The sequence below is a fragment of the Thermobia domestica genome, chromosome 1, assembly GCF_964235325.1.
Source record: "Thermobia domestica chromosome 1, izTheDome1.hap1.1, whole genome shotgun sequence".
Classification (NCBI taxonomy): domain Eukaryota; kingdom Metazoa; phylum Arthropoda; class Insecta; order Zygentoma; family Lepismatidae; genus Thermobia; species Thermobia domestica.
In genome coordinates this window covers 98713484-98733156 of record NC_137454.1, presented here as the reverse complement: position 1 = coordinate 98733156, position 19673 = coordinate 98713484, and the positions used below count along the sequence as shown (strand labels likewise).

The window sequence follows — 19673 nt, the reverse complement described above, 5'->3', positions numbered from 1 at the left end:
ACGCGGATTTTCTAGCCTCGAGTGTTGCCTTGCATAACAACTACACCAGCTGGTGAAATAGAAACGATATATGTTGGCAGAGGGCTGCAACCAAGCACTTACACCATACTATTTGACTCGAGTGTTGTAGATGATGTGTAATAATCTGCATCCAAACAGACAAACAAACAAATAATTTAGTGTAATGTTTACCGGTAAATATGGAATTTAAAGGTTTTCTTATATTGGGCACTGTGCGTGAGTAATATAGATATTCTTAAGAATATAAGGTATCGGAAATCAATCATTCTTTTATTGTTTGAAGCAGAAGCAGAAAAAAGACTGAAACGTGTTAAGTTCTTAACCTTTAAATGATAGCTAGTTGTGGACTAAATCAGTAATGCTGAGTTTTCACCTAAGACGATTTTTTTTTTTTTTTTTTTAATTTTAAATGTGGATGCTCTTAGTGAGGGCTTTTACAGATAAGTCAAAAGAAACTGCAATGGGAACGCTTATTTCGCAAACTCTATAGCTCGGTTTGATCCACGGAATGCATTCTAGGTAGAGTTGTTCAGAATGAGCTCGTAACGAGACAAGACAGAGCTTTCCTAACAGAACAAACAGATACACTTTTCAAAATGAGACATCACTTTCACGATACACTTTCGAGACGAGGCAGCCTCAACTCTTGTCTCTTAGGAAATCCTAATCTTCTACGTAGGTTTAAGGCTGTAATGTGAATCTGGAGACTGTATCAGTATTAATAAGGAGATATTCAGCCTATATGTTATGATTAAATATCTGAACAATATTAACATCACTGAAGATGAAATTTAGTATTTATTTCACCTTAATTGCCGTCTGATACCTATTTTTCAATAATAATACCGTGCTTTCTTCATTGATGAGAAACAGGCACAATTACATAATAATACAATTATTGCAGTACATGAAAAATACATTTTACGTGTTAAGTATATGTTCACTTATATGTTCCCATGACTGTTTCTGGCTTATCCATGATGTTACGAAGGAGTGTTTACTACTGGAGGTAGTTCAATATTGAGAACGCAGTTTTTCACCTTTACCAGGTTTACCATCAAAGTCTAGATAATGATAGATTTTAATTTTGAAATTAGCCAAACCATAATATTATATGAAAGTTGAAGTCATAATACAGTAACGGGGTTGTAATTAGCTATACAACTGTTTCAACAATAAAAGAAACCAAGTTGTACAAATTTCCAGATAAAGTTAGATCAGGTCAGATTAAGTGTGGAATGTTAACATTACGCGATATAACATTTCAAATACTGTATATTGTAGAAATTTTATTCTCTGATTATTATGTAGTATCTTTCAAACGCCACATACGATTTTACAGCTTAAGTAAACTTAAAATTTGACCAAAGGATCCTACTACTACTAATCTGTATTACAGTTTCAGTAATACATTATTCCCTTTATCAGACACATTATTAAAGTACAATGTATGGCTACAGCTTGAAGAAGAATTGGTTGTTAGAAGTGCTAATGAATTGCAAACTACGCATTGCATTCGTGTAATGTATTTTACATCAATAAAATTCAATATATACTGCTAAAATGGCATTTAAGAATATATGAACCTCTGAAATAAAATTTCAGACGGTTTCTTTTTTAATGGTGTTTGCTCTTATTCTTGTTACATAAGAACTAAAGAATGAAGCTTATAAAATTGTGAATATAGCTCATTCTATCTTAATTTCAGCTTTGGAACTATACGTACAACTTAAAATAAAAATACAATCTAATCAAAGAGAACACCTATTATACTTAATTTGTGTTATAGTTTCAGTAACATATCATTCCCTTTATCAGACACATGAAAGTACAATCTATGGTTACAGCTTATATATATATATATATATATATATATATATATATATATATATATATATATATATATATATATATATATATATATATATATATATATATATATATACGAGAGAAAGATTAATTGTTAGAAGTACTTCTTTTTCTGAAATATACATGTAAATTGTAGCCACAGATCGTGCTTTCGCAATATGTCTTATAAAGGAAATGTTCTTTTGTCAAAGTGTTCTCTTCGATCCGATTGTACTTTTATTTTAAGTTGTACGTAGTTCCAAAACTAGAAGAAGCCATGTTCACGATTTTACAAGTTTCATTCTTTAGTTCTTATGTACAGCGGGGGACACTTCTAAATGGTACACCTTAGTCGTAAATCTCCATATGGCTGTACCATTTAGAAGTGTCCCCCGCTGTACAAAGACCTTCTTTAGTTCTATAGAAAAGGAACCGTTTTAACTTTCATTTCAGAGGTTCATATACATTCTTAAATGTCATTTTAGCAGTATATATTGTATTTTGATGACGTAAAATACAGAATATAAATCTAATGTGTAGTTTGCAATTCATTAGGTGCATATTAGAGGTTCAAGTAACTTTCACGAAATGTTTCTTTCTTAAAATAAAAGAAGAAGAAAGTTAAGGGACAATATCAATCCAGTACTTAAGATGAAAATCAATAGAACATTTGTCAAGTGATCTGTGCCACAAATCAAACTGGTCATCCTACAAGTTCGAGGAACTGTAATACTTTAAACCAAATCGACACTAACGATATACTATATAGACCACATATGTCCAACTCAGACCTCTGAGAGCAAACATACGTCTCTCGAGCTTACAATCCTAAAGCAAGGTTCTAGAAAAGTACAAGTCACACTGTTTTGGCAGGAATGTCATATAACTCCTTCAGTACACATTTTCTATTGATACACAAAAGACTACTGTGAAGTGCTGTGTGCTGTATGTAGCCTATTCTTTAATTACGAGTTTGTAACTGTGATCTGAAACAACTCTTTGATCTAAGGACAAAACAACATTTAGTTGAGTAAGCTCACTATCGATTGTGAACATGAGGAATAATTGATTTTAAGGAAATTAAAGTTTCAAAAAGTAGAATTGCTTATTTCAAATATTGTCAATTGGCAGTTAAAATAAGTGTCTATTTTCTTATTTATCTTGTCTTTCAGCTAGCACAGAAATAATTTAAGTGATTACTAATAGATTTTTATTATTATTCTTTTCATTACAGGGACCCCATGGATAGTATGTTCATGGACCAACATTTCTTAAGATCACCGCTAAGACTGTACTCAGATGTAGATATGGAAAATAACAACCTCTTCTCAGCCGCTGTTGCCGACAAGGCTCGAGCCCAGTTACTATGGGGACGACCAGCAAGTTATCCACCAGCAGCTTCCGATCTTCACGCTCTATTAGGAACCACAAGCCCTCAATTGTACACCTTGAACACTAGTCGTGGGACTCCCTGTCCGCTACCACTTCCTGCCCACTTATGGAGTCAATGGACTACAATGCATGGACTCGGACAAATACCAAATCTTCTCGCAACAGCGGCAGCAGTGCCACCTAGTGCACATACAACTCTAGCTCCATCTACTTCCGCTGCGGCTGCCGCTGCTGCGAGTGCGGGTGGTGGTGGTGGAACCCCCGAGTTGCGTCTTCCCCGACCTATATTTCCAGGGATGAATCTTCATAGGTACAGTCCCTATCTCGTCCCAAAGCAACTCTCCCCGACAACGTTGTCTTCGACGGCCACACCCACTGAATCAATAGCGACTAATCGAAACTGACGATTCGATGACGTCAACGAGAAAAAAAACGAAAACATCGTTGCCAATAACGTTTTTTACTAAAGAAAATTATTTAAAAAAAGTATATTTATGAAAAAAGCAAGTGAGAAGTCATTTTTTAAAAAGCCAAAAAATAGTATTAAGAATTTTCTCTTCGTACGTATTGTGATCGTTCGTGTGAAGTTCTTTTCTTAGAAGAAAATGAAACAATAAAAAATGTTCCATTTAAGTATTGATTCTCTAAGACAGTCAAGTTTTTTTTCTAAAGAAAGAAAGGAAAAAAGTAAGAGAAATAAAAAATGAACTGAGAAAGTGCGACAGTCATCCGAAAGGATGTTAAAGTATTGGAGTCTAGTGAAAATGGTGTTCCTCAAATAATATATATATATATACATATAGATATATGTATATTATATTAAAACATAAAAGTACTTTGTGAGTTGTTTGGAGTATTAAAAACGTGCGTTCAATCTACATTACGTGGAAACATTATAATTGTAACCTGTCAATTTCCTTTTCTTTTTTGAGGAATAATGAAAAAAAATCTTTGTATGAGTGTGTATGTATGTTGCACATCTTAAGTTTTTAACATATAGAAAACAATTTGAAGCAAAAAGAACATTATTAGGATACATATTAATTAAATTAAACAACTATCACATAATGTTTTGTTGTGAGAAAATGTGAATCTTCTGAAATGTTCAAACGAAAGAAAATAGTTAATGAAATTAAAATGGAAAATAGTGTTTATTAACATAATTGAAGTTCTGGAAATTCTGCCGTTGAAATATGAAAAGTTTAAGCTTAAGTTTTATTTTCAATTTTTATTGACCAAATTGACCTATGAAATATCATTTCAATGTCTTTTTAATATACAAATATGGAGATCATATGCTAATATTTATTTATTTTAAAAAAAAACACCTTTGTTCTTAAAGTAATGAAGTATCATTGATCCCTCATAATATATGGAAATTAAATCGTTAACTACTATCATTTTTTTTAAATATCTTAAAACAAGTACACCTTTTTATAACATTGTCATTCAGCAAACCCTACCTAAATATTTTGGCGATCACAATTTGATTAGACTGACACAAGGCAGAATCCAACAAAGGTATTAACATCTGCAGCGATGAATCATTAAATTTGAGATCATGGAGTTAGGTGTGTTTAATATTTAATCAGGTAAAATTTACGTCCGTCATTTTTGATTGGATCTAAACAAAGTTTTTCAAGTGTATAAGGAATCTCTTCATTAAAACATTTTAAGTATATGAAATAAGTAATGAATAAGTACTGTTATATAATATCAACTACACTAAATTATTTTTTTTCTTTCAAGAGTAGAATTTTCATTTTAACATAATTTGTTCTTATGATTTTATTTATTTATTTTTTTGTTTGTTTACTTGAGCGTTCATTATTTGAATGCTCAATATTTTGTGTCCAAAAATTCCACTATCTGTATAGTGTTTAAGTGAAAAGTGTGCTATAATAATCATAGTAGACAAGCTAATTTTGACCTTAAAAGTTGTGATCATGCAGTATTATTGTTATTATTATTATTTTATTAAGAATTTTCTATAGACTCATTAATTTATTTAATACTTCAACTCGTGACGTATCTTAGTAGATTTAATGGGTGGTTCGTATAAAATATCTGTTCCTACGTGTGAGTCCTAATTATATATTTATAGTAATATAACTAACATTGAAGTTACTACTCTGAGTAAATAAAAAAATGTTAGTATTTTTTTTATCGAAATTAATCTCTCTTCTTCAAATTCATTTGTACAATTATTTCTCCCGCAAAAAGTTTACTTTATGAACAGTTTGAGTCTGAAGATAATGGAACAAAAACGTCGAAAATATTTATGAGGACACACATCGCATTAGTTCTTTTACCATTTTTTAAATCTTTATTTTTTAAAAAGTTATGTTAACTAGATTAATATTCCAGAAGTTGAGATAACTGATTTTTCGCTTCTCTTTAATACTTTGTCAAATTTGCAAACAATTTATCAGATAACATTTTCACATTTAATTTATTTTATTTTTCGTTAATTATCCTCATTAGCTCGTTTGGAGTTAACACCTTTCTTGGTACTGAGGCTTTATGATACATGTAACTCTGCAGCCTAACGTAGGATCCAAGTTAGATGAGGGCACACCTGGAATCAAACCAGGTTTTCTGCGTTTAAGGAGGGAATTCTACCCACTAAACCACTAGGATGCTCATTATTGCGTGGCATCGTATAAATAATAATAATAATTTGAAATCTACAGAAATTCAAAAACAACTATCTACTATTAGTATGAATAACTATCCAGTAATTTAGTGTATGTCAGCTATGTCATATTCGTTGGAAATTAGGTGCAAATGTTTTTCATCAAGTTAATAATGATATCCGTGTTAACTATTTGTTAAATGAATAATTATTTCCTTAGCTAAAATTGTATATTCATTAAGAAATTATAAAAGAAGATCTCTGAGTTACAGTTTTAATGATGATGTGATTGTTTACAGTATGTGATTTCTGAGTTACAGTATGTGATTGTTTAGCAGTGAATCTTGAGCTATTAATTGCGTTTTGTTAATTACGATCCTCTATTACTATTTCCTCTACTATTTCGATATATATATATATATATATATATATATATATATATATATATATATATATATATATATATATATATATATATATATATATATATATATATATATATATATATATATGCTCATATTTGAAAACAGTAGAAAATATAAAATAAGTACAAGATATTTTTGTTGTGGTTTCTCTTCTGTTAATAGTGTAATACTTTCTCCATATATCACAAGCAATAATTGAACTATATTTAATATATGTTGGTTAATATTACTAGTAACATAGTATGTATATACAATATATGCATACAATTTCATCCCTGCAACAAAGAAATACAAAAGTTAATGTGTAAGATTGATTGAAAATAATATTGTTTGGCCATTTCGACCTATGGGTTTTAAACATCATTTCGTAATTTAAACTATTAAACTAACATAACTCAACGCAGGACTTCTATAAAAAAATTTTTACTTTGACTTCCAATGATCTCAAATTTCTTTTCTTTTTTAATTATATCTTTGACTATATAATGAGAAATTTAGTTAAATAATATTTCCATTTAAATTTAACAAGTTTAAGGCGTTATATTATTATTGGCAATTAAATTAACTGTTTACGTACTATAATGTTTTAAAATAATTATACTTGTGAGTAAATAATTTTATTACGTCTTGTAACATAAATCGTACATTTTTTTCATATTTCTTTCCAAAAAGACTCGCAAGGTTAATATTATATATGGTTATAACGATTTTAATGAGTTTTCGACATTGTTATTAATACGTTTAAGGAAAATTATAAGAATTATGTTGTGTGTTACTATTGTCTTTGTCTTTACATCTTTAATTTAGTAGCATAAACTTCATATCAACCTTTCCGAATGGTTAAAATCTTTATATTTTGTGATTATTAGAAATACTTTAGTATTACTTATAATTAGTTTGAATATTCCTCTGTAAAACTTAATTCTAGATACAATGAAAAAACTAGTATAATGTTGGTCGCCCTTAGTTTCAAAGATATTGTAAAATTGCTAATCTGTAAAGGTGTTCAACTTAGGAACATACTATCTATCATACCCATGAAGTTAAGCAGATACGAGGCCAAATTTGTTGGTGACCAACCTAACACGTTACATTGTACATGAATTTATAGATAACAATTATTGAAAACATTAGAACTAGCGTGAAATATAAACATAAACAATAAATTTATTTCATTCACAGAAATTTGTATAGAAGAGTGCTGGAAGTGTTCTTCACGAGGATAAAATGAAAGAGATGTGGATACGTTTAATGTCTACTGTATAATTGACAAAACGGACTTTTTTTCTGAGAAGTACATATTTATTCAATGATTCGTTACTAAACTTGCTTTATGTCACATATTTTTTCCTACTAAACTATCTGTATTAATAAGATTTATGGTTGCAAAATAGAAACTTTAGAAGAATTTGTTTTTCTATTTGGAAAAAGAAGCATAATTTTATTTATATAAATGGAATTACTATTTAATACTGCGTTAGACCAGTTTCTAATAAATACTAAAGAATCAAAATATATTTGTTGAAGAAATTTGATTACTTTAATATCAGTTACTTATAGATTTATGTATACTCTTGGTGTTAATTCTTTGAATATACCGTAATAATACACATTCACTCTCATTCTATAATAAACATTCACCAGTAAATAATGTTTTAACAAATATAATGATTTTTTTGCAAATAGGGTCGATTATATATATTTTTTTCACATTTCCTTCAAATATTATAAACAAAGAATAATATTAAAATTGTAATATTTTAGCACTTAGGAACCTCGTGCTCTAAAAATGTTTTTAAGGGCTTAATTCCTTTCCGAAATCTATAATCTTACAATTTTTTTGTTTGTTTGTTTATATAACAAGAAACTTCTCGACAACACTGGTTATTTTAGATCAAAAATATAGTTTATATCGTACTTCAAGCTATGTTGTAAAATTAGTTTTAAAGAAGCATTCGTATGCATGGGGCATTCAGAGCACAAGGGAATCAAATCCAATTTACAAAGTTGTGAGAAACAGTGACATAAAATTTATATAGTACGCTGAAGTATGTGCAAAAGTTACTACTAGTTTTTACGGTACATGAATCATTTACTATATCTAATATAAATATTTTAAGCTCTTAAAGAAGCTTCCTGATATAGATCGTAAAGATTAAATATATCCAAAATAACTAAAAAAAAGAGGACTTATTCCCCTTGTGCGCTGAACAAATCTTTCTTGATATTAGTGAAAACTTATACTATTTTTTTTGTGTGTGAATCTGTTTCTTATATTAAGAAACATTTCTATTGTATCCCAGTGAAATAGTTTAAAATATTTGTCAGTTTTTTTTTTTGGCAATGTCATACAAATTAATATCTTTAGAAACATATATAATCATTTTACGATATGAAAATTTAGTCTAACATTAATGAAAATTAAAACTTCAACATTATATTTTGCCATTAAACACAGGTGAAAAAATTATAGATGACATTATTCTGCATAAGTCCTAAAATATTATTTATCGCATTAAGTGTAATATGTTTATGTAACAAATAATAAAATGCAATTTGTGTCTCTTAATAATTGTTACATATGGCACGATATTATTAATATAAAATATTCGAATATACGCAATCTTTAAATTTTTCTAGAAATTGTTATCCTCCAAACAGAATCGTAGTTTTCGAATACACACAAACTTGAAAATCTTTCTAGAAAGTATTATCCTCAAAATGAATCTTATTTATTTTTCTTTTTTACAAATACGAAGAGCGTACTATAATAATTTACAATTTTATTTTTACTGACACATTCATACAGGTTACACACCAACTGATGCGTACACTTTTTCAATATTATCTCCCTTTATCTTTTATGCATTTTGCCAACTGTGTGTCGGCCTTAAACCTCTCCTGGAGCCAGTTGTTTGGAGTCCTACACAGCCATGTTCGGACAGCTTGTTCATGTGCACCTTCAAACCGATGACCACGCAGAGGTTTTTTCATTGCTCTTACAGGTGATTATCATTGGGAACCAAGTCCGGATACTAGGGAGGATGTGGCAGCATTGTAAATTCAAGTTGACCAATGGCAGCAATGGTTTCCTGATTGGTGTGAGGGATGCATTATCATTTTGCAGAAGCACTCCTTTTTGTCCATTTCCCTCGCTACTTTCTTTGAGTGGCACGGCGTAAGCATCTGAGGGTCTCCGCATACGCTGCATTGTTAATCGTGGCTCCACCTTCCAGCCAGTCAATCAAGATAATGCCTTTCGTGTTCCAGAATACTGTAGCCGTACTCTCTCCAACTGAAGGTGTTCTTCGAAACTTCTTTTGCAGCGGACTCTCATGATGTTTCCACTGCATTTATTGCAGATTCATCGTCGGCTCATGCTAAAGCATAAACATGAAATCTTTGGGATCATGATCATAAAGTTCCCTGCACACGTTCACACGACATTGTTTTTGCTTGCAGACAAGAGTTTAGGAACCCATCTTGCACTGACCTTCCCCAGCTCTAAGTGGTTCTGCACGATGCGCTGTAGGGTGTTTCTGGTTAGTCTTGTGGAAACCTCCATTTTAGAGAATCTAATGCATTTGTTATCTAGAATGGTCCTCTCTACCACGGCGATAATGGCTGGTATTGTCACTGTCAGTTTCCTTCCAGAACTGCTCCTCGAGGTGCTACCCATTTTCCAACCTTCTACTCAGGTGTACGCTATTTTCCGCGAGTGTGTATGTTCTCCACACTTCCACGAAATCGCCTATGGATTTCAGCAGCGGCCATGCCCTCTTTCTGCAGGAATCGCGAAGTCCACCCCTATCCTCCTTAATAACTCTTCATGTAGTCCGTTAGTAACAAACAGGGGTTCAAAAAATTGACTCCACAGGACGCTGATGTCGTTCCCATTGACGGCCCTAATTGGTAGATGTAGGACTTAGGTGACTTGTGCCTGCCTTCCCAACTTCAGTGATCCACTGCATCTGGAACGAGAAGTGAAAATGTAAATCATTATAGTACGCTCCTCGTACATACGAATTAAAACCATTTCTAGAAATTATCATCCTTCAAATTAATTTTTGTTCATTTTTTTAATTACTATTCGAAATATATTATAGCAGTCGCAATGTTCTTTACGTGCAAATTTATAATCTTGACTGAGAACTTCTACATGTAAAGTGTGAGCAAATTATAGTAATATATTTTATTTTATATTATTATTATAAAGCGTAATGGTTTGATTGATGTCCACGTTAACTCCGGTTACCAAGTTCCCAGTGTGTGTGTATATGTGGCTGTGTGTGTGTGAGAGAGAGAAAGGGTGTGAATAATAATACGTGTACCTATATCTTTTAACATTGTAAAAGTAAATTATTATTATTATTACACTAAGTGTATTACGCTGAATGTTCGTATGTTGTGCGTTCGTAATGTATGTATCTACCTATAATATAAACCAAAATATATAAATATAAGTGTGTGTGAATTAATGAATGAGAATTTGTTTTCTGTATGTTGGTGAATGTTTCTGTATGCGTCTGAATGAATATTGAATATGTGATGTTCTTTATTTTTCCTTCCTCTGTAAATACTGTTGTGTATATATATACATATAAAAAATAAAGAAAAGGTAAATTGTACAGTAGAGAAAGTGAAAATACATTGTATGGAAGAACTTTAAAGATTTCTTTTTTCATTTAATTGTTACAAGATGATCCCTAAAAATTAGAGTCAGAATGAGTTATTTTCATTTACAAGAAAGAAAACAAAAAGATGGAAATGAAGACAAAAATTTAACTGTATACATTACTATTAAACTACATTTTTTGTACATTAATGGAAAGTTTGAACTGCCGCACACAAAAGTGTCAACAATCAACTGAAATTAATTATTGATCATAATAATGAAAATAGCTTATCCTGCCTCTAAAAATGAAATACTAAACTGAAAGTTGTAATTTCAATTATTTATTATTCGTAAACATGAAGATGATTCATTCTGGCCCTGAAAGTTTAAATCTCGAAATGTAAGCCAGAAGTTGAGTTGATTCTTCATCATTATGAAGATAATCTATTCTGGCTCTGAAAGCTTACTACCAAATTGTAAGTCTAAAGTTGAGTTGATTCTTCATCATTATGAAGATAATCTATTCTGGCTCTGAAAGCTTACTACCAAATTGTAAGTCTAAAGTTGAGTTGATTCTTCACCATTATGAAGATAATATATTCTGGCTCTGGAAGCTGACTACCAAAATGTAAGCCAAAAGTTGAGTTGATTCTTCACCATTATGAAGATAATCTATTCTGGCTCTGAAAGCTTACTACCAAATTGTAAGTCTAAAGTTGAGTTGATTCTTCACCATTATGAAGATAATATATTCTGGCTCTGGAAGCTGACTACCAAAATGTAAGCCAAAAGTTGAGTTGATTCTTCATCATTATGAAGATAATCTATTCTGGCTCTAAAAGCTTACTACCAAATTGTAAGTCTAAAGTTGAGTTGATTCTTCACCATTATGAAGATAATCTATTCTGGCTCTGGAAGCTGACTACTAAAATGTAAGCCAAAAGTTGAGTTGATTCTTCACCATTATGAAGATAATCTATTCTGTCTCTGAAAGCTTACTACCAAAATGTAAGCCAAAAATTGATTTGCTTATTCATCATTATGAAGATAATCTCTTCTGGCTCTGAAAGCTGACTACCAAAATGTAAATACGTAAGTTGAATTGATTATTCATCATTGTGAAGATGGCTCATTCTGGCTCTGAAAAGTAGCAGCGACTTAATTGTAAGTCATCTGCGAGAAATACATATACTATTCAATGTCTCTAGTATTTGACGTAAATTAACTGCATAGAAATAGTCATAGAAATCTTGAGGAAAGGCTGTGAATAAAATGGGATGAAAATAAATGTTACGAAGACAAAAAAAAAGCCATGGTGATTGGAACAAAGAGGTCGGTCTCAAATATAGAAGTAGAAAAGGAAAAAAAAACAGAACAGGTGACTAGTTTTCGATACCTGGGTGGGATTATTAGTAGTGATTAAAATGTGAAGGTGAAGTAAAAGCTAGGATAGGAATGGCGAAAGAAGCCTCTAGGAGAAAGAAAATATTATTTTGTGGGACCTTGAATGAAAATGCTTTGTGTGGAGTATTGTACTGTATGGGTCAGAAACATGGACATTACGAAAAAAAAAATGATTAAAAACGAATGTGAGTATGGAGAAGAATTGAAAGAATTAGCTGGGTCAAACGGAAAACGAATGAGAGGGTGTTAGAAATGGTGGGGTAAAAGAATAATTTTAAATATTAATAATAATAATAAGAGAAACTAGTTGGGACATAGGCTGAGAAGGAACATTATCATGATGGACGTATCAGAGGGTATGGAGGCAGGAAAGTGAGGAGGAGGCGAAGGAGGCTATAATTAATGGACGATATCAAAACAGAGAAAATCATACGTGAAGACAAAGAGGTTAGCGGAAGACCGTGGAGCATGGAAGCTTCTCAGTTGCAGCAAATGACCTACCAGTGATGATTACAGTCATGTATGAAGCTTTGTGAAGAAAGCAAACTTAGAATTGGTTGAAGAATAAAACCAGATAAACAAGACAAAATTCTCCAATTCCACGTGGAAAGAATTACAAAGAACGAAATAAAGGAATCTACAGTAATAGGTCACGAATTAATTGAACTAATAATACAAATACAAAAGAACTGTTTACAGTACTAAATAAAATGTGTATGATAGGAAGAGTACCAACAGGCTTTTGAGAAAAATAGAATTCGAAACAGAAAGAAGCACAAATATATTGAGACTCTAGGACGATGTTATATGCGTAAAACAGTTGTGTGCTGGATCATTTTTTAAAAGCAGAGGGGGGAAATGAGCACACCTATCGGAGCACAAATTTGAGTTCGAAAGAGAATCATAAACAGGAGATCTAACACTGATTTATTGTTGAATAGTAGACAAAAGACTTATCAGCTTTCATAGGTATTGAGAAAACTGTTCAATGATATAGATTGGGAAATAATGTTCACTGAAAAACTTGCAGCGACTACAGATACAGAAACATCATTTGTGACCTCTAAAAGCACCAGCTTTTATAGGAAGACACAAAAGCATTTCTACGATTTTATTAAATTTACATTGCTGGGCTTGAAAAACAAATCAAGGAGACATTAGCAGTGGAACCCCACCACGTATCACTGTTCCGGTCATGACCCTTAAAACAGCAACTGGAGGGAGGCCAGAGAACCACAGTTCGCTATTAGTCAAATATTGGCATGACCTGGGTGTGTTTAAACGGTAGAACAATTACACGAATACGGAATGTATTCACAGTGATGCAAATACGGAATCACCGACTTCACGAAGGCAGTATACGACGTGCAGGGTCCTAAAAGCTGTGTCATAGTACGAAACGAGAGGACAAACTTCCTGTACGCTTGATTATGGAGATCAAACAGCTACATTTTGAACACTGGTGCATAAATATAATTGTTGTGCAGTGGCTAGTGTTTTCCCATGAATACTTCTACATGATCTAATAGGGAGCCATATTTGCGCTGCATCACTACTGTAACTCGCTTTGACTGCACAACATAGTCGTATGTGGCCCTAATTGTGCCACAAACGTCACACTTACCAGGACTTTCTGTTCTCGTAGAAGTTCCTTTTTCTGTATACTGCAATACGATAGCCACATCCTTGTATACGATCCTGTGGCAACAGGCTGACATATTTTGTATGTCCTCTCTATTTTGCATATCCGGTCCGGTACTAGGCATAACGGTCTGGCATGCCATCGTTTTTATGTTAACATGAGCAAAAACGGGTCTTTGCCAGTAAACAATATGTTGACGGGATATTGGACACGGTCGTAGCCCCTTTATTGAAGTTCCTAAGTGGAGTTATTTTCCAACGGTACAATGTGTAACTTCATATGATATGCAGCTTCCGACACTGCCTGGACAAACTCGTACAGTTGCTTCCTTGTCCGGCGCGTTCACCTAATCTCTCGCCTATTGAACACGTCTAGATCGTTATTGCACAACGGTGGTGAACCAGAAACCTGCCCCAGCTGCAGCTGATGAGCTTTGTTAGGGTCTGCGCAGTAAAGCATCTTCAGGAGGACAACCGATGTCTCATTATTTCTCTGGTTATGTCGTGTTGGAGCTGTTCTGGACACCAATGATGGAGCCCCATGCTACTTGCCGCTGAACTTTCTTCTAGGAACTCGGGACACTGCCAGAGCAAGCGGTAAATGCAATCATTTCACATTTGAGTATTAACCTATCTATCTGCCACTTTTAGGGTTGCTCCAATTTGTCCTGCTTTATCTTGCACTTTAAATGTCCAACGATATGGGAGAACTAATGGAATAATATTTTCCCATGAGATAGGAAACCTGAAGATAGATGAGAAGCTATTCAGAACAAACAGATTTATAGATTTCGTCGCATTGTTAGTATCATGAAATAGGAAGGGAGGCCGCTGTGGCTTAATGGTAGGCCGCTCTTGTCATTTCCAATTCGATCGCAGCTTGTGCCAAACGAGGTTTTCACGTGGTTCTCTCGTTTCCTCCAATTTTATTTCACTATTTCGTTCATTCTTATCATCACCGTTTCCCTCAATCTTGAGACCTTGGAACTGGGATAACACTTGCAAAACAGGCTTTCTACTGAAAGAAAGAGCTGCTGATAGAAAGATCTGTGAGGATATAAAATATTTTGCTTACGTAACATTTCTGTCTGCATCCAAACCCACATCAGTAGATATATATACCCAACACGTGTCTACAACTGCACAATACCTTAGTGATAAAACTCGGTGGCCGTGGATGTAAAGAAGTCAGTGGGTGCGTTTCGCAAGGCTCTCTCATTTACGAAGGATCTCCCACGTAGGTAGTTATTGAGAGAATGAAATAAACAGTAATATGTTGGCGCAGGGTTCGGTGAATATGGTGCATGACACAATGTCTACCAATCAAGTTGCTGAAGAGTCTCCTGGGTTCTCTTTGCCACATATGGCTTGGCATTGTCATGTCGGAACAGCACACTCTTCACTAATGTTGGCTCCTTCTGCCGCAAATATGACGCATTCTTTCTAATTGCTGAGAGTATAAGTCAGCAGTGATGGTCCAATCAGGTGGAAGGAGCTCGTAATGCGCCTTTTGCCGACAGTTTCTGTCAACATAATATTTTGTGGGTGCAGAAGTGGTCTTGAGTTGTGAAGAAAGGGATACAATGAATGTGGCGACAACCAATGTTTGGTATGCTTGGAAATGTCATAGAGGACCCACTTTTCGTCACCAGTGAGCAAGCGATCAAAGATGGGTGTGTTCAGGTGCCGAAAGGGCAAGGACAAGGAGGCTATCACTCATTGGTCTTTGTTGAGTGCCGATAATGTGTGGGGTACCCAGTTGCTTAACTTGTATGACTTCCCTACCCCCTGCAGGTGCAGTCTGACTGTTTCAGCGGAAACGTGGAACCGAAACCTTTTTGCAAGTTCATCACACGTTAGATCAGTGTCCTCTTCGATGACTGCTTTCAGAGTCTCGTCATCCAACACATGTAGATTTTCTGGAACGAATTCCTGGCAGTGCAATTCACGGCATTCTCCCCAAATGCCTGGCATATGCGTAGACTTGATACTGCAGCTGATAGGCATCCCTTAAAATCATACAACGAACGCACGCGAACAAGCTGTTTCGATATCTCTATTTCCCTTCTACACTGGACGAGCTATGACTACTATGAGTGCGTAAGGTGTCTTTATTGCTGAAGGTCGGTGGTCAGACTAACCCCCAATCGCTTGGCAAGGACATGCACCTTTCATTTCCTCTCTGTGAGCGTATGATTAATAGAACATCGAAATCGGCAAGTACTTTTTTTAGTTATCTTTATATATGTATGATAGTAATGGTTCCAAATTACTTTTTTTTTAAAGAGTCGTTGTAAGTACCTGCTTTATAGTTTTATAACAGTCAAATTTTAGTAAACAACAAATACCTCTTCCTTTTTATAGTCGTATGCAGATTTCTGACAAGTCGTCATGTTAGTAATACATATAGCTTACAAAGAACGGATATGAATCTGTCATCAGGACATCCGAATCAAACCTAGCCATTCGATAAACATTATGTTCATGCACAAAAAATTAGGTACCATGGACAACGGAGTAAGTCCCTGAGGCCCATTAGCCCTGTTATTATAAAGACAATAGTAGACTCGCAATGAAATAACTATTGCATCAACACTATTCATTGCAAAGTCATGTTTATAGTTCATTCTCTTCAACATGAAACAAGCTTTTCAGAAGTGCTATATATTGTGGCCCATAACGCACTTAAACAAGAAAAATTGGGAGAATGTCGGGAAAAAAATCCCTCCAGAAATCCCTCCCATCAACTTTGGACCCCTCTGGAGTGTCTTCGGGTAAAAGCACACAATCCAAATGTATCTCAAAAACTAGTATAGGGATAAGAAATGTGTATACCAAGTTTTATATTGATAGACAGAATAGATATGAGGGAAAAGCCGTATTGGTATACAAGCTTTTCCCTCATATCTAATCCGTCTATCAATACAATACAAAGTACGAATTCGTACTTTTACAGATTTCGGCGGAATATTAAAATTCTAGGAAATTTTGGGTAGCATCTCGTATCAGAAAAATTTTTACTGATGTTGATGTCTGAATCTGCCCATAACCAACAACTATGGTATGGAATATTAGACATAAGGCAAGTAATGTTATAAGAAGTTTTGCTCTGTACGGATCATGAGTTTTTGGTTTCATAAACATTATATCACTTATCATTTCCACACATAGATACTTTGCCACAAACACACACACACCCAAAATGAGGCGTTTAAAAAGTGAGACCAGAGAAGAGTGATATATAAATGAAAGACAGAAAGAAATATAAGAAAATGAACTAGATACTGCCAGATGGAAAATTTACTTGAAGGAATAATTGGGTGTGCAATACTAAAAATGTATACAGACGCTGGTAAGCTTCCACATGGACAAAATCCAAAAGACACGATATAACGCAGAAATTGGCATAACTGAGATAGTAGTGTGTAATGAAATAGTTTTGTTGTGTGAAGCCTAATGAAGCGCCGAAAGTGAATCAATTCTAGAAAGGCAAAATTGAAGTACTTTCCGATGCTCACTTTAGGTATTCCAGCGTAGGTAAACAGTGCCACGAACGCGAACTTACTGATAAACATTCCACTGGGAATGTCATAATGCGATTATATGCAGCACAACCGCTCTCAGACTGTATCACCAACTAACCATATCAGAAACGGATCCAGGACGTCAGACAACCACTGAGTACAGCATGCTATGGCCATTCAGTTCATCCACTACGTCATTCACAAAAAGTTAAGTCTCAATACAATGCTGGAAATTAGCTTTGTCGTTAACGGGAAATCACATGGAGAAAGTTGTAAGAGTGCCAACTGAAATGAGATCGGTGAAATTTTGTAGCCTTCGTAGATGACGGTTATATTTATATAGTCCTACCAGACCGATTCTGGGAAGGTTCAAGTAATTACGTACAGAAGTGTCAATGCAATCGGACGAAGCAATTTTGTTCGTCAGAGAATAGGATGTTATCACGCGATTAAAAAAAAAAGGGGGGGAATCAAAAGCACATCGCACTGCCAACAATGGGAAAATCAATACCACAAACTATCAGGAACACGTTTTAACTGATATTTAGAACAATGTAATCCCCATATTGTACAGAGTGGATATCAACCTGATGGAATCACATCAGAATAAGACGTCGAGTTACATAGACATATCATTGCTGGCATAGTGGGACAAACGGATAAAAACTTGGACAGGGATTCGCACTATTCCTTTCACCGACGTTCCAGTGAAGAGTCCCAATAATAGTCCAATGGACTACTTGTTCCTTGTTCTTCTAGTAAGGTAAACAGTTCTATACCTCTGCAAAAGCGTCCCAATAGGAGTGGATCCCTTGTACCTCCACAAAGTAATCTTTTCCAGTAGAAAATACGCTGTCAGGTAATCGTCAAGAGTGCTGGTCTTCACACAGAACATAACTGGTGATGGAAGAATGGGCTGTCGTAAATAACTTAAAAGAACATTTTAAAGTCGTCTATACGAAAGCATCTGCATATGGAATGATAACAGAAAAGGCAACCACATGAACATGGATTTAAAAAAAAAAAAAAAACACACACATTGATTATCAGATCTTGATTCAGGAGAGACCAACATGCTTATTTACACGTTTGTATTTTAACACCAAATACCAAGACTCCATGTGACTTGGCACTACAGTTTTATAGTGTGTATATGAATCATATACAATATATTCTCACTGGCGGTTGATAGTAGAAGAACAACTTGTGTAGATCCTGTGCAAATGTGCAAATGCAGTCCACAAGTGCAAATACTTCGAGTAACGTATTTCCAGTTATAACAACTTTAATATGCAAATGCAACACATTTAAATTTTATATAAAATTATAGAGCATGTAGTTTCTAATTAGGTGAGGAGATCACACCATAACTAGCATTTCCATGCTGGATAAGAAAAAAAAATTGTATTCATTAAAAGGTATTTAGGCAGGTCAAAGTTCTTAATTCTAATAAATTATAATATTGTTTATTCTGCACATTATTAATGTAAATAAAACCCCGTCATGCAGAAAATCTGGCGATGAGAATAAAATAACGTTGTTTGTATGGCGCTTCTAATTTTAATTACAACAAGATATTAAATCTAATTTATTTTTATTTTTTAAATAAAGCACAAACGTTCATGTAACAAAGTTCATTACGATGATAATAACGCTATTTAAAATCAGCACAACTGATGTATACAGGATGATTAACGAGGTGGTCCTCGAATAATTTTTGTCATGAGAATCATTAAATTATCAACTTATTATGAATATTATTTACAGTTGCTAACACAGTAGCTACCTTAAGTATCCTGCGTGTCATTCGAAAACAGGATTGGAGCCAGTAGGGAGCGGAAGCAGATTGCAATAATAATGCTAAAAATTATTTTTTTTTAAATCAAGTTACTTATTTTTTAAGTTAGTTGCACAGGAAAAACCCAAGTTGCAGAAAAGTTAAAATTATTGTTATTATATTTATTTACAAAAGAAAATTGAATTCAAACATACTGTGTGAGTACTGAAGCGATACGGTCACAAAGATATGTTTGCTATTTATAATTTTGTAAATTAATAAACACTATTGTATGACTGAAATGCAAATATAGAATATCATCTTCATAATTTGAAAAGTCGCCACCCACAAGTACATACTTAACTGCTATCACAATGAAACAACAAATAAA

At 33.6% G+C, this 19673-nt stretch overlaps 1 protein-coding gene across 1 annotated transcript in view; it reads left to right on the top strand.

Moving 5' to 3' along the window:
- The window catches only part of LOC145687619 (T-box transcription factor TBX10-like), a 251724-nt gene extending 240733 nt beyond the window's left edge, over positions 1–10991 (top strand). Inside the window, exon 6 of the mRNA XM_081761087.1 lies at positions 3104–10991. Within this exon, the coding sequence (XP_081617213.1) occupies positions 3104–3665 (562 nt within the window). The 3' untranslated portion in view covers positions 3666–10991. The remainder of the gene's footprint in view (positions 1–3103) is intronic.
- The last annotated feature ends 8682 nt before the right edge of the window (positions 10992–19673 follow it).